Here is a 15,619-nt window from a genome sequence, read left to right on the forward strand (position 1 = left end):
CATTGTTGTAGTTCCATTACCATGAATGATAAATGACATTTCTTTCAAAATTCAGTATATGCATAAGCAAAGACATCTAGATATCACTGTGTGAAAATGCCATAACTGCACTATTTCTAGTGGCTTAAAGCCCTATAACAATCAGATTATATTTTTAATGGCCTGCCAATTGTTATGTTTTTAACCTTGCATTACCAAATAGCTGTTTTTGTATCATGTACTGACTTAATTATGAAAGGAAAATCCTCTGTTGACCAAATATTTTGGAGAATGCCTAAAGCATAACTCTTAGCAATTTACTAACTATAACACAATCCTATTTTCACTGTCTAATACAGAATTAACAGAATAACAATTTTAAAGTAACATTTCAAAAAGTATTTACTAAGAAAGTTGACAACAATTTTCATCCATCAGTTACGGAGTAGCCAGTTTTGATAGCATCAATATGCAGGTAGGTAACCTTTGTCTGGTGTCACAGCTATAATCAGACAGTCCTCTTTGTGTATTTTCAGAAGCTCTTTTAAATGCAGACTATCTCCTCTGTAAACAATTCCTGAAGAATCAGAGAATCAAACAAGAAACACAGGCAGAAGAGGCTTGAAATTCCTCTTAAACTCTTTGTACCTTTTTCTCAGTAGGCCAGGATTTGCCTATTAGTGGAGGAGTCTGTAAAACCTGCTCAGGAAGCCTTTTAATTCCCAGCTCCTTGCCTCTGGCATATAATAACATCACAGCAATTCCCAAGTTACAACCAAATGTAAGTAGACCTGACAAAACAGTTGTACTCTCAAACATTACTTTGTTTTTACACTGTAGAAAAGAATAAACATTCTTCCTCATCCGAAGTAGTTTTTGATTAATGCAGAAATAGCCACTAAAAAGACCCAATTAATTTTACCAGATTTTATAGTAAACAATAAATATAGTCTAGGTAATTATCATCTTAGGTACAGTATACGTTAGGTTTTGCATGTTAAAATTTTCTTATATTTGGCTAAAAGTCTGATGATCTCTTTCTACTTTTTAAATAGCGAGAACTTCTGTCTTGTTATGGATGAAATACCTCTTTATATACTCCATACCATTTATATATATGAAATACCATTTATACATTACCTCTCTAGGTTCAGGAGACATTTTTGGCATTCTGTAAAGTCATATTTATCCATTAGACATAAAAATATTTCTGCCTAATACAATTCATTAGTCCCTGCATTCTCTCTGTTTTCCATCTCTAAACCAGCTTCATAATCTGAAAAAAACCCAACATTTAAAGAAAAATGTGCTAAATGTGTTAAATTTTGAAAAGCCATTTAATGACAAAAACAGTCAAATGAAACAAGACTCCCAATCCTTGAAACACACATGTAGGTAGCTTCTCAGATTGTGTTACTGAAATCAAAATTGCTCAGCATTTGCCAGGTTGGAAAGTAAATTAGTAAGCTCTTCCCCTTTAGAAATTACATCTTTTAAAAATGAATTATTTTTGCACAAGCTGAAAAATAACATAGAGTTCTCCACTGATACAGAATGTAAATCTCCCCCACGTGAGCTGCAAGCGTTGTGTCTTTCAGGACAGAATACTTGTATTCCTAATATGTATTACCTCTAATAGAAGAAATAGGTACCAGTTAGTGTTCTCTTCTAGTGTTTGAAACGCTTTTGTGCTGACGTTCTAGAAACACCCATGCAACTAGCCAATATAAATCTTTAATGTTGCAGAGAATCCTTTTCAAGGCAGCTACCTGAAAATAAAACTGGATTTCTCTTCATGAGAATACCATAATGTGATCACTACAAATTCTGCCACGGACTGCTGTTGTTTAATAATTTATTCAGGTCTCTGAGCTTCATATAAGTTGACAAATTGAATATGCACTGTTTAAGTGTTGAATAAACACAAGCTAAAATATTTTTCTAAATAAACAAAAATGTGTTGCAAAAGAGTGGTGCAGAGCAGATTGTTTTGGCAATTCTAGTGATAGCAGCACTTTTTTTTTTGCTACTGTTTAGCAAATTAGACAAAATATTACTTAAAACATACCTACATTTACCAAATCACCTCTAAATTTCTTTCATTCTACAACTCCTAATTTGACTTGGATAAGTGGATGAAACACTGAACTAATGTATTACCAAGTTTCTGACTGTTGAAAGAAGCATGAGGGTGAAAAATAACCCATATATACGTATATATATATATATAAAATATAGGCAGAACCTGTATTTTTACACCTTTTCTGTGCACAAAGGAATTCCAAAAGACAACATGATGACACATCAGAAGGTTCTGCCTGGCTTTTCCTAACTGTAAGATACACCTTGTATTTGACCAGCAGAGTTGCAGGTGGATGGTTGGTTGTTTATTATTATTAGCAATTACTTTAAAAGTTATTTGTATAAACAAACTTGGAGCCACAGTCTAACTAGGTAGTTTGTTTCATTTGCACAGCCTATCACCACAAGCTGTTCTCTGTACATGCATGTTGCTACAAGAGCTTTGTAAACAACCTGGAAGAAGTAATGAGCTCCGAGCATTAAGAACAGCTGTGTTTGGTCAAGCCACAGCTATATCTAGCCCACTCTCACCAGCAGCAGCAGTTTTGATGGATGTGTGAGAGAGAATGTCTCTTCATCACAGTCATGTCTCTTCCTGAGAATATAACACTCAGGTACCCACTGAAATTATATATTATAGTTTCTGTTGCTTTGTTGACAGGCTTTGCTGCAAAGGAGGCTTACTGGCCTCCCCTACAGATCTCTACTAGAACATATAATTTTTTTTTTTAAATAAGGTATTTAGTACTTTCCAGTTCCCTGCAGCCAAAGTGCTTTTAAACAAGGAGTTTGATACAACTACTTGTAGGCGTGCAGTCTCATTCCTGAGTTCCTCTGCAGAGACTGGGTAAGGACCACACACTCCTGCAGGTAGTTATTGTTCACTTTGTTTGTTCATAGGCTCTTTGACCTCCGCCTTACTATAAGACAGATGTCGTGGTGAGTCCCTCCCTACAAAGAAAGGTTTGATGATGGGAACCTCCTCACCATCTTCCATGGTGAACACAGATGCAAGTAACTCCTGTAGACTTCATATCCTAGATACTCATTTTATACTGGGATCAGACTCTTTTGTCTGGCATCTACTTTTGGTACGTCTGAAGAAAGATTTCTTATTTCTGTTATTTGTAGAAGTACAAACGCAGTTCTTCATTGGCACTACTATTACAAAAGATATTATTAATAAAAGGAATTATAGAAAAAATAACTATTTTATTATATATTTTAGTATTTTTTTAAATGTGATATGGTTCCCAAATATATGTAGCAGGAAACGACACTAATATTTGGCACGACTTCATTTTTTCTGAATACTTTCATGTACTTTTACCATATCACGGAATGGTTGGGGTTGGAAGGCCCCTCTGGAGATCATCTAGTCCAACCCCCTGCTCGAGCAGGTCACACTGTCATATCCCAGTGGGTTTTGAATGTCTCCAGAGAAGGAGGTTGCTCGATGATTGTGATGCGCAGATCTGCAATCACAGCTTTGAGATAATACTGTTCCTTAAAAAGGCTCCTGAGAATATCCTGGGCTGGCTTCGCAGAAAAGTGAGCCGGTGTATGAAGCTTTCAAGCACAAATAGCTGTTGTAGTGACAGTAAAGTAAAGAGTTTCATTTGGAAGCAAAGGCAGAGGATGGAGAAAGCAGCTTTTTTTTTCAGTATTTATGCATCACGCTTCACAGAAATCAGGGTTTATGTGGATGGATCGTTTGGAAAAATGACATCTCAGAGATGAGAGCAGTAACTACCAAGGACTTTTACTGAAATGGATGCTTTTATACTGGAATGAAAGTACTCACGCAGGAAATACGACTGGCACTTTAACCATATTAACATAATGATGCTTCAGATTATTACTACTACTTTGAAAACTCTCAGAACTTTTCCATTAACACGTTAAAAGGCAGAATCAGAGTAAGTCATCCGAAGTAAAAGCGTGGAGCAGAAATTTCAGGGGGATGGAAGTGTCGCCGCTTCTTAACAATTCCCTAAAGACAAGGCTCCTCACATCTTGCACAATAGCAACACCAGCCCATCGATGTGCTCCTCCAGCCCCACGGCTGCAGTGGGTCCGCTGCTGGAAATGCTTTTCGCGAGCACAAGACGTGAGAGATGCCTGCAGGAGGCACCGAGCCACAGCGCTTGCTCCTTGGACATGTGCCAAGTAAATACTGGGAAATAAATAATCACCGCCTTCTGAATTGTATTAACAGAAGCGTAATGTCTAAAATTTTGGCTGTTAGAAGGAGAACAATAGTCAACTGCCTTTTTTTTTTTTTTTTTGAGATGTGTAAAAAATATATGTGGCCAAAAAGAAAAGAATTTGTAAGTGAATCTGTTTCTGTAGAAGAAAAAAAACCCAAAAGACCCGAACAGTGGAGAGCTGCCCCGGCGCTCGGCTCCAGCCGGGGGTACAGCGAGGGCCCGCCCGCCCCGGCAGCGGTGCCTCTGCCTCCCTGCGAGGAGCCCGGGCGGGGGGAGCCGCAGCTCGGCTCGGGGCTGTGACTCGCTGGCTCCCGGCTCCAGCCGGGCCCGGGCCCTCCTCAGCGCGGCCCCCGAGCGCCGGCCCCCCCGCAGCAACGCCTCGCTTGCCCCGCCCCCTCCCCCGTCGCTAAGGGCGTCGCCGCGTGGCGCGCCCCGGCAGGCAGCAGAGCGGAGCCGAACTCCCGCCTCCCCCCGCCGTGCGCGGGCGCTGCGCTCGGTGCTCGCTTGCTCGGGCCTAGCGGCGCCCTCCGTGCGGGAGCGGCGTGGGGGCGACGCTCGGTGCCGCCGCCTGAGCGGCCGGCGCGGTCCCGCAGCGGGGCCATGGGGCTGGGCTCCAGCTCCGAGGTCCCCGACGGCAGCGCCGCGGGCTTCCACGTACACGGGGTGAGGCCGGGCCCGCGGGGGGGAGCGGGCAGGGGGGAGGGCCCTGAGGGGCGGCGGGGCTGTGGTGGGGTCCCGCTTCCCCCCTCCTGCCCGTGGGGGCTCAGGCGGGCCGAGCCCGGCACCGGGGAGGGCGGCGGGCCTGGCGGCCGCGGGCTGCCCGGCCCCACCTGTTGTCTCCCTCCGGGGAACTGCCACGGCGGCAGGGGAGGAGCGGCCGCGCGGCGCCCGGGGGCGGTGGGTGCCCGCCCGGTGCCGCCTCACACCGCCCCGGCGGCTTCCCCGGGCCCGGGCCTCGGCCTGCCGTGGCCTGGCTGCCGGGGGGAGCCCTCCGTGCTGCTTCGGAGGAGTCCGGCATAGTTGAAGAGTAGCGTAGCTCTGCCTCCCTGCCCCATCCGCATTCCCTTGGCTGACGACTTGACTGATTTTTCCTCGGATCTTTACGGCATCTTGGCTGGGGGATAATTCCGGGCCCGGCCCGGGTGGTTGCACTCGGGGTCCGGCCCGACCTGGGTGGTTGCGCTCCGGGTCCGGCCCGGGTGGTTTCCTAGGCGGCTGCGTCTCACAGGGACTGTATGTAGGTGCAAACTTGTATAACCCCTCTCTCTGGCAAATTGCACGCGTGTTGCTTTAAACGCCTATCTTGGCGTTTAAACTTCTGTGTTGGAGCTGAAAGAGCGCTGGTAACGCCTGTTGCGTAAGTTACCGGTTCATTTAGTTGGTGGTCTTCTACCCTGAAGTAAGAGTGGAAGCGTTGTTGCCACATGCTGCTTTCCCCCTCATCCACAGTTTATTTCTCAGGATCACAAGATGTGTTTAGGGGGTGGTGTTACATGATCGGCTTTTGTGAGTCTCCCTAACTGAGCTCTCACTCCATCAGAAATGACTGCTGGTCACAGAGTGCCTCCTCCTCTTATGTTAAGTGCAGAATACTGCTCGGTTTTCATAGAATCATAGCAGGGTTGGGGTTGGAAGGGTCCTTAAAGGTCATCTAGCTCCAGCCCCCTGCCACTAGGCCAGGTTGCCCCAAGTCCATGCAGCCTGGCCTTGGGCACTACCAGGGTGGAGGATGATTTTCATGACCTACAGTATGCAGGAGACAAAGTTTTGGGTGTTTTTTTTTGATTTTGGTACCACCCCCACCCCCCAGGAATTCATGCAGCTTTTAGCATGTCATTTGAAAACCAAATACTGCAGGAATTTTTGCTTGCAACTTTCTGTGGGAATCTGTATGGCTTTTACACAGCTGAACAACAGTGGCATGAGCTTTGTCATAAGTTCCATGTACTGCTTTTTGTATACATTTTCATCCTTGATATTGTGTTATGTGATAGTTTCATCGTAAGGCTTCTTGCACATTATTTAGAACTCGGATGTAGAGTAGGCTTTTTTTAACCTTTTTAACCCTTGGTTCGGTATAAGCTGGCTGTTCGCTTTTGATGCTGTTTAGGGTTGTGGTGAAAGTTAATACTTACTCTAATTGTGGTTACAGTGTCAGTCTTGACTGCTAAATAATGAAGCATGATTACTTTTTTTTTTCTTTAAAGTTTTTGATGAAGCAACTATGCTATTATTTAAGTATATTTTATAACTTGCATGGACAGTTATTGCCAAAAAAAAAAAAAAAGCCTATACTGATATGACTTCATCTCTTTAAAAAATAAAAAAAACCAGTTTGGTAACACAAGATCAAATGTAAGATATAGCAGTTTTAACTTTGATAGCAATGAACTTTTTAGTTTAGATGGTGCATGGGTTGTAACTTAGCACTTAAATTGTAGGGTGGCTTTCAGGAGTGAAATATATTGCAGGTTAAGGTCTGTGCTGCTGAGTTATGAGAAGTGAAGTTAAAACCAGTGCAAACTGTTAGCATTTTTGCTGTGATTGCCTTAATATCATGTTCCTTTGTTAGTATACTTTGAAGTGGATATACTCTGTATATATCAAGTTCTGTGTGACTCTTGATGGGTTTTATCCTAGTGTGAATGTATTTTCATAGGTATTCTCTATATTTATTACATGTGTTTTACAATAACTTGATTACAATGAAATGTTGGATGTTTGAACTCTTTTTTTTCTTACGAATCTTTTGTAAGAGTGATGGCAGTCTTCTTGACCAGTACTTGTGGTTAGCAATGCATTTGTAGAGTACTCTTTTAAGTGTTCCTATTCTACTGTGCTATGAATTGTGGCATCCTAACTGTAAATTGTGTTTATGTTAAAAAAAACCCAAACAACAGCAACAAAAAAAAAGGCTGTTATGTAACTCGGGACTCTCAGTGTGTTCAGGCTGTTAGTAGCATGGAAGAAAAACCTGAAGCAGCACTTTCAAAACTAAGCCCTTCTCCAAAGTTTTCAGTATTTAATAATCACATGCTGTGCATTCTAAATCATGGTACTTGTCTTATATAGGTTCAAAACCTGTTTTTTACAGCTTAATTTGGACACCTGTTGTTCAGTTTTAGAAAAAGAAGTTCACAACTGTGGACTGCTTCCTGAGGTCTGTCATTTGGTATCTCATCTCTAGTTCAGCTAACTCAAAAGTAAATATTGACTCAAGTGTAAAGATTAACGCTGTCACTTAATGTAACTAGAGGTTGATGTTTTTAAAATATAAAATAAAGTGTATGTTTTGCAGGTTCAGGAAAACTCCCCAGCTCAACGAGGAGGACTGGAACCTTTTTTTGATTTCATCATTGCCATAGGACACACTAGGCTTGTAAGCTTCAAATTATTTTATTGTTTTGCTTTGTTTTCTCCTGCATGAAATATGGGTATTGTAATGATAAAAGCCAAAGCTGTCACAGTAAGGAAAGCTTTTCACATTGATCATTGTATATGGCTTTAAAAGGTAAAGTAAAATTTGGTGGTATTCAAAGTCTCCTCTCTGGCTGGATTGATATTTGAGGAAAGTGTCTTATTTATGCCTTTAGTCACCTTTACTTTCTTAACACATTAACACAATGTTTATAATATTACTCATTCATGCATGTTATCTGCCACAAGGTGAATTTTGAACTGATGAGTCGATGGTAAGAGCTCAACATTTGTTTAAACAAACTTGTTTCAACACTTGATAAAACGATGAACAGAATAATAGCCTGTCTGATGTACTGCTGGGAACAGAGTTCCTGTAGTTTGACTTATGAGAGAAGGGTTGAACTTTGGTTTGGTTTGGGTTTTGGGTTTCTTTTGTTGTTGTTTTTTGTTGTTTTTGTTTAAAAGGCTCACAGGCTTGGCTTTATGCTTCACTCTAGCTACATACAAGCTGAACTGATTGTTTGCCGTGCTTTTCTTTGTGGAGGTGTCTTTCTGGAAGTTATTGTTATAATGGTCGATTTTGGTGGGAAATCACTTAATCTTTTAACATGACAGAAACAAGGATAGTTCTAAGCTGCTTCCAAATAGTTTGTCCTTTTGTAGTCAATCTGCAATGACTTTGAATGAATAGTTACTGAATAAGGACAGGGATCAGAGACATGAAGTAAAATATTGCTGCTTATTGTTAGACTGTGTAGCTGAGATCTAATATTGCTGATATTATTTAATAGTGGTTGTGAAGAACAGGAATGTAAGTGATGAAACAGATTAAAAGTAAGTATTTAGGTAAGGGAACATGAGCTGATGGTACTGACTTCTTTCTAATAAAACAAAATTGGACTGCTGGGACAGTTGGTGGAACACAGAGCCTAAACTTTGACTGTTTTGGTTCTTTGTATTCAAATTCTGCCACAGGTGTTGACATCTACCTTGCATGTGCGACTAGAAATCACGTTAATCATGTATTTCTTTCTGTGCTCTACAGAATAAAGAAAACAATATGTTGAAAGATCTGCTGAAGGCCAATGTTGAAAAAGCAGTGAAGCTGGAGGTGTATAACATCAAAACAATGAAAATAAGAGAGGTAGAGGTGATCCCCAGCAACATGTGGGGAGGACAAGGTCTTCTTGGAGCCAGTGTGAGGTTCTGCAGTTTCCAGGGAGCTAATGAACATGTGTGGCATGTTTTGGTGAGATGGAATTCTCTGGTGGCTTGTTTGTGTTCATACAACCTTATTTAAAAGTGTAATGTTTAGGAGTAGCTTGTATGTAGAAGTACAATGCTGAAATTGCACAGAAGAAGGGAACAGTCTTGAAGGTTTGTCTGAGCTATTTGAATAGGGACAAGCAGTGGGTGACTGGTATAGCGTTGCCTCTCACTGTGAAGAAAAGTAACTCCATCCCACCTGGACCAAACAGCGTGTGATGGGGAGAAGGTTTTTTTGTCTGATGTTGAAGAATCAATGGTAAAAAGCAAAAAGATTCTGGCCTGAGTGGTGTCCTGTGTTGGCTAAACTTCATTAAATTAATATTAATGATAGAAAAAGTAAAAAAAAAAAAAAAATTGCAAAGGACAGCTGAAAGAGTAGAACTGAATAGTAAAGACTGTCATATTTCTGGCGTTTAAATGCAACTTCTCAACATCTTCAGAGTATCTCATGTTAAATTGGTAGTATCTTGGGCTGTCTTATTCAGCATGTTTTACAAGATGTCAAACATTGACGTAGACTGTTCAAGGACTTACATTTTGTCCCATAAATGTTCTTTTTTTTCCCTATTTTTGGAGTTAGCTTTCCTTTTTCACCTTGGAGTATTTTATCCTGCTGCAAATGCAGGTGACACATATCATTCTTTCCAGGATGTTGAACCTGCATCTCCTGCAGCTCTAGCTGGTCTCCAGCCGTACGCTGACTACGTTGTTGGGTCTGATCAGATTCTTCAAGAGGTAGGGCACATGTTCCTTCAAGTAATTGTCTTTGTGCCTGCCAAATATATGTTGTACGGTTTGGGGTGGATTTTTTTATGAATCCAGTTGCATGTACATCAAATGAATGGGGATAGTATTTGGGGATTTTGGGAGGCTGATGTTTGACAGATGCCTTATGGTTCAGATAAACATTTTTTTTTTGTGTGTGATAATAAAAAAAAAAAAGTTGCACCTAAAGATCGAACTACAGTAGTGAGTTTTAGTCTGTCTCTGGGTTTTTAATATCTCACGTTGAAGTAAGTAACTACATAAAATCTAACTTGCTTCCAGTTCCTTGTCTTGCATACTGGAGTTTAATTACTTTCTTTTTTTCTTAGTCGGAGGATTTCTTTTCACTGATTGAATCCCATGAGGGGAAGCCGCTGAAGCTGATGGTTTATAACACTGAAGCAGATTCCATTCGAGAGGTAGTTGTGACTCCCAATGGAGCTTGGGGTGGAGAAGGAAGGTACTGATTCCCGGACAGTCACTGGCTGGTCACAGGTTACATACTCACTGTAAATGAGCTCCTGTTAAGATTATTATTACTATTAATTACAGCTTGTTGTTTTCAAGTTAAGCCTTGTTTCCTTACACTCGTTACACAAAACTGCTCATCTTTCCATAAAAAAACCCTAGCTTAGAACTAGGAATTCAGCATGTTCTGTGTCTAATTCTGTTTGAGTTGAAACCAGTGGCAAAACCTCTGTTGACTTCTCTGGTAGCAGTTTAACTAGCTACGTTCTCGTAGTCAAACATTCAGTTATTGCAGCAAGAACAAAATCCACATCAGGTCAGATAACTTTCCGTCAATTATATCTTTCCAAAATGTGTAAACTTAAATCTAAATGCCAAGTGCAGTGTGCTCCTTGAGTGCTATGAGTAAGTGAGATGATTCTTGCAGGTAGGTATTTCTTGCTATACGTTGAGGACTCAAATTGGTTTTGTTTTAGAGTCAAAACTTAAAACACTTACTAGCTTTGTTAAGAACACTTTTTTTTCATGTCTTGTTTTATTTTTCTTGTACAGTTTAGGATGTGGTATTGGATATGGGTATTTGCACAGAATTCCGACACAGTCTGTAATGTCAAAGAAAAAGCCAGAAAGCAAATCACCTTCACCCTTACCAGAAGCTGGAACTCCTGGACCATCTACTAACGGTTACACAGAGGTATGCAAGAAATAAGTTCGTATCTCTGGCATTTCAAAATTTTCTGCTTGTTGGAATATTCGTAATACGGTGTATCTGGGTACACTATACAATTTTGCTTGAATGACATGGAGTTAGGTGAAGGGAAAGTGAGGGCTGATGATGCTGAGCACATGACAGATCACCAGTATTAGCTGATGTGAATTTTTGCCTGATACTTTCTTCCTGGTTTGAAGACTTGCTTACTACAGCTGTATTACTCAATGAGAATCACATTAGAAGAATACCCTGCTCACTAGGAAATGAAATATACCTACAAGAATTAAGTATGGACTGTTCTTCTAAGAACATATGGACTTTAAAAGGCTGCATGGGAATGTGTCCTGATCGGTGACCTGACTTTCAGTTTCAGCATCACAGGTTCTCTCTGAATAGAAGAACTTGGAGGCTGAGGCAGAATGCTTTCATAGGAAGGTTGTCTCCAGGTGAAGCTTTCAGTATAAAAAGATGCTTTCCTTTCTTACTGTGTTATTCCAGACTCCGTTATTGGCACCTGCTTCTCAGAGTGACAGCTCTGAAATAGTTATGAACTTGGATCATTCCACAGATCAGGAAATGAGTGGTTATTCACAAGAAAGCTCGCTTTCTCCTCCTCCCCCTCTCCAGCGCGTTATGGATCCAGGTATGTTTTCTTAGGTGCTTTTTTCAGCAATTCTTTGGAGGACACCCAAGTAAACTAACAAGGTCTTAAACAAGTTTGAGACTTAAATGCAGAACTGTGATCACTGGTGGTTGTTTTCCTTGAAGTTTTTGACTTCACTGGATTTCAGAGCTGTAGAATCTGGGTACTGTGAGCTTGACTGAGGCTAACTTTCTGCAGAAGTCTTTCCACTGATGTCAGCTAACATTTAGGTTAAATTTATTTGCATTTAATGGGGAGGGGACTTCACTGACTTCAGTCCGGATATAGTATGTCTTTTTGAATGTAGAATTGTGTGTTACACCTACAACAATACTGTAGTATTTGCTTTCTCTTTCAGGATTTCTAGATATGTCTGGTACTTCATTTCCTGAACTCGCTAACTTGGAAAAAGTGTCCAACATGTCTTCATCTGCCTCCTTCAACATGCTGGCAGCAGATGCTGTAGTAGGCACTGAAAAGTTAGTGTCAAAAAATGACGCTTCTGCTTATTTTGGTAAGTGTATTCAAGATTTCCTTTAGGCCTCTGACCTCATTTCTGGAATGACACCAACTCATGCCTGTCAACAGTATCATGCTTTTTGGAAATAAGCCAATTATTAAAAAAAAAAAATCAGAAAGGGGATTTGCTAAAATGACATAGGAGAAGTGGCAGAAATCAAGAGTAGAAGTGCACAAAAACTAATAGGCTTTTTTATAACATTACATAATATGTGCCTTTTTCTTTACATGGAAATGTTGATGGTCCAAATGAAACTGACCTTAAATGTAGGTATTTCTAAAATCAGTATGAATGAATTTTTATACCATAGGCTTGTCTTCATAGTTGTAAAGTAAAAATAAAATTGTAATCATCTTAGTGACTTTTTATGGTGGGTTGACCCTGGCTGGATGGCAGGAGCCCACCAAAGCCACTCCATTACTCCCCTTCTCAGCTGGACAGGGGAGAGAAAATGTAACGAAAGGCTTGTAGGTTGAGATACAGACAGGGAGATCACTCACCAATTACCATTACAGGCAAAACAGACTCAACTTGGGGAAATTAGTTTAATTTGTTATTAATCTACTTGGAGTAGGATAATGAGAAATAAACCCAAATTTTAAAAACACCTTCCCTCCACCCCGCCTTCCTCCAGGCTCAACTTCACTCCCAGTTCTTCTACCTCCTCCCTGCTTCAGCAGTGCAGGGGGCCAGGGCGTGGAGGCTGCGGTCAGTCCATCACACCTTGTCTCTGCTGCCCCTTCCTCCGCAGGGACAGGGCTCCCCACCCCCTGCCCTGCCCCAGCGGGGGTCCCCCCCACAGGTGCCATCCCTCAGGGCCAGCCTGCCCCAGGGGGCCCCTCTCCCCGCGGGCCCACAGGCCCTGCCCGCAGCTGCCCCAGCGCCACTGCCCGTGGGTCACGGCCTCCCTCGGGCACCCCTGCCCTGGCGTAGGTGGGTCTGCAGGTGGGATCTGCTCCACCGTGGACCTCCATGGGCTGAGGGCACAGCGTGCCTCACCATGGGCTTCACCACAGGCTGTCGGGGAACCTCTGCTCCATCACCTGGAGACCCCCCTGCCGCCTCCTGCACTGACCCGGGGGCTGCAGGGCTGCTGCTCTCACATATTCTCACTTCTCTCTCTGCTGCAGTTGCTCCCCCGCCCTTTGCCCCCTCCTAGATGCATTATCCCAGAGGCGCTGCCACCATCACTGACAGGCTCAGCCTTGGCCAGCAGTGGGTCCATCTTGGAGCCGGCTGGCATCAGCTCTTATCAGACATTGGGGAAGCTTCTAGCAGCTTCTCACAGAAGCCACCCCTGTAACCTCCCCGCCACCAAAACCTTGCCATGCAAACCCAATACCCTTCTCTATTTAAAAAAAATAATCAATCTTCGCATTATGGATGCCTTCCCTTTTTAAAAGGTTGGGTGACTAAGAGTTGTAACACCAAGTATCTGTAGCATAAGAATACAGCAGACCAAATGGTTCGTGGTTTCTTAAAAACCTGTTTGCACCATCAGATTTTCTGGATTTGGGGAGAACCGAGTAAACACAGCCTGTATATTTGACAGTTGTGAATGTGGTTACGTGGCTGTGTGATGTATCTCATTCAGGCCGGTTTTTCTAGACGTGTGGTAACCACATCACTGTCTGCTAGCCTGACAGGTTTTGAATTTTAACAAACTACTTCCATTTCCCAGAAAATGCCACAGCTTTGGACCCTGAAGATGTAACCATATATTCTGAAGGCTCAGTCAAGCAGCCCGAGATAGACGACCCGCTGCCTTCAGTTCCATCTTTACCTTCTTTTGCTCTTCCTAATGAAATTTCTTCAAAAACAACACTAGGAACTGATCCTGATAACAAAGAAACAAAGCTGCTCTTAAACAGTACTGAGAGCTCATTAACCACTACGCCGGTGAAACCAGATGATGAAGCAGCGTGTGAACAGAAAGAAGCAGCAGCTGCAGAAGCTTGTGAGTGAAACGAATGCTGCTTTTGTTTACAGACTGCCGTATGCTGTGATACTACAGCTTGGACTATTTTTCTGATCTTGAAAGAATTACAGTAATTCTATTTTGTTAGTGTAGACAATATTATAAAAGAAATCATATGAAATACATATCATACTGTCTTTTCCAGTGACTGTTTAATGGATTGATCTGTGTTCAACCTTTGAATGCTGTGCAAAATCAAATTAATGGAGAAATTAATGCAGAAACAAGCTGGAGACTGGCAAAATGTCATGTTTGCCTACAAATGTTCCTGAATATTTTTATGAAGGCACTCTGCTGGAACAGCAATGATGATTACTTTCTCAGTATGACTGATGGCATTAAAAAAAAATATTGAAAATGGCATTAAAAAAAAATATTCTTTCTAGAAAGGTTAACCAATGGTACATCTCAATTAAACAGTTCTCCTGACTTTCAAAGCATTTCCTACCCCAAGATATCTTTATTCCTACTTACTACTCTGCAAACTGTTATTTTTGTTTTAGAGCCCTGTCTCTGTAACTGTTATTCATATACCTTGCCTACAACTACTTCTGCGGAAAGGGAAGTACCATATGGTTTGGAGCTGCAGCACGTAGGTAGTACAAAATCATGTTGGTGGGTGTTGCCTGTTCGCTTCTGCTCCTCCATGGATCACATGGGGGTTTTGCAGTTAAAAAAAAAGGGGGGGGGGGGCAGGGAGGGTAGGAAATTATTCTGGATATTTGAAACAAACTGAAGCCAAAGATGATTTAAGTCAGGCCCTGTGTTTTCAGGGTGATTAACACTTTCAGCAGAGCTGAGTGTGTCTTGGGTTTCTGTAGTGATGGAGAAACAGTTTTTCTTTAGTTGTGCTTTTCTATTTACTCATTTCTATTTTATACAAATCATTCGAAGTTTAGGGTATGGAGATATAACATGTTAGTGCAGCAACATCTATTGTTTTTCGTAGATTTTGTTTTGTTTGCACTTATCTTCAAATAGCTTCTGAATGTAATAGCAAACATGAAATGAACACTGAAAGAAATTAGGAGTTTTTATACCCCTCAGGGCAGTGATTTATTATGGAATTTTAAAGCTGTTGATTGGGCATAAATTTCACTGCAGCTGGTACAGTTAGCAGGGTGAAAATCCTTCAGAAATTAAGAGAATGGGGTACAAGGTTAAGTGTGCGTTTAAGCTATAAACTGGAGTATACTTACTTAGAAAAATACTGTGCACTTCCCTTTTCTCTGTCCTGTCCCCTGAGGAGTGAGGTGACTGTCATGCCACAATCTGGTAACAGTGCGGGGTGGGAAGCCAGGGTGACACTCAGAGCGTGATGACTGAAGACACCTCTGGGCTCTATTTGGTTTTCTGTTGCTGTTTATTTAGGACTGTTTCTAATCTTACACCTTTGTCAAAGCTGTTTTAAAGCTAGTGGTAGCTCATTTTAAGTGATGCTGTACCCTAAGCACCCCTTAGAAATGTAAAAGCAGGGAATGTCAAAACTCATACTGAATTTCAAATGGCACAGTAATAAATGGCTTAACACTGCTGGCAGTCTGTTTAATTGTTTCTGTTAATTGGCTCTTGG

General features: G+C 41.7%; 1 protein-coding gene across 1 annotated transcript; it reads left to right on the forward strand.

Annotated features, from left to right (window-relative positions):
• Window positions 1-4,476: 4,476 nt before the first annotated feature.
• GORASP1 (golgi reassembly stacking protein 1) lies at window positions 4,477-15,579 on the forward strand. The gene is made up of 9 exons (XM_080386924.1): window positions 4,477-4,934; window positions 7,570-7,650; window positions 8,737-8,940; window positions 9,609-9,695; window positions 10,055-10,185; window positions 10,746-10,887; window positions 11,404-11,548; window positions 11,907-12,062; window positions 13,750-15,579. The coding sequence occupies exons 1-9, from the start codon at window positions 4,872-4,874 to the stop codon at window positions 14,031-14,033; spliced, it is 1,293 nt and encodes a 430-aa protein (XP_080243050.1). The 5' UTR covers window positions 4,477-4,871; the 3' UTR covers window positions 14,034-15,579.
• The last annotated feature ends 40 nt before the right edge of the window (window positions 15,580-15,619 follow it).

Source organism: Falco punctatus (assembly GCF_963210335.1).
Source record: "Falco punctatus genome assembly, chromosome: 4".
NCBI classification, from domain to species: Eukaryota; Metazoa; Chordata; class Aves; order Falconiformes; family Falconidae; genus Falco; species Falco punctatus.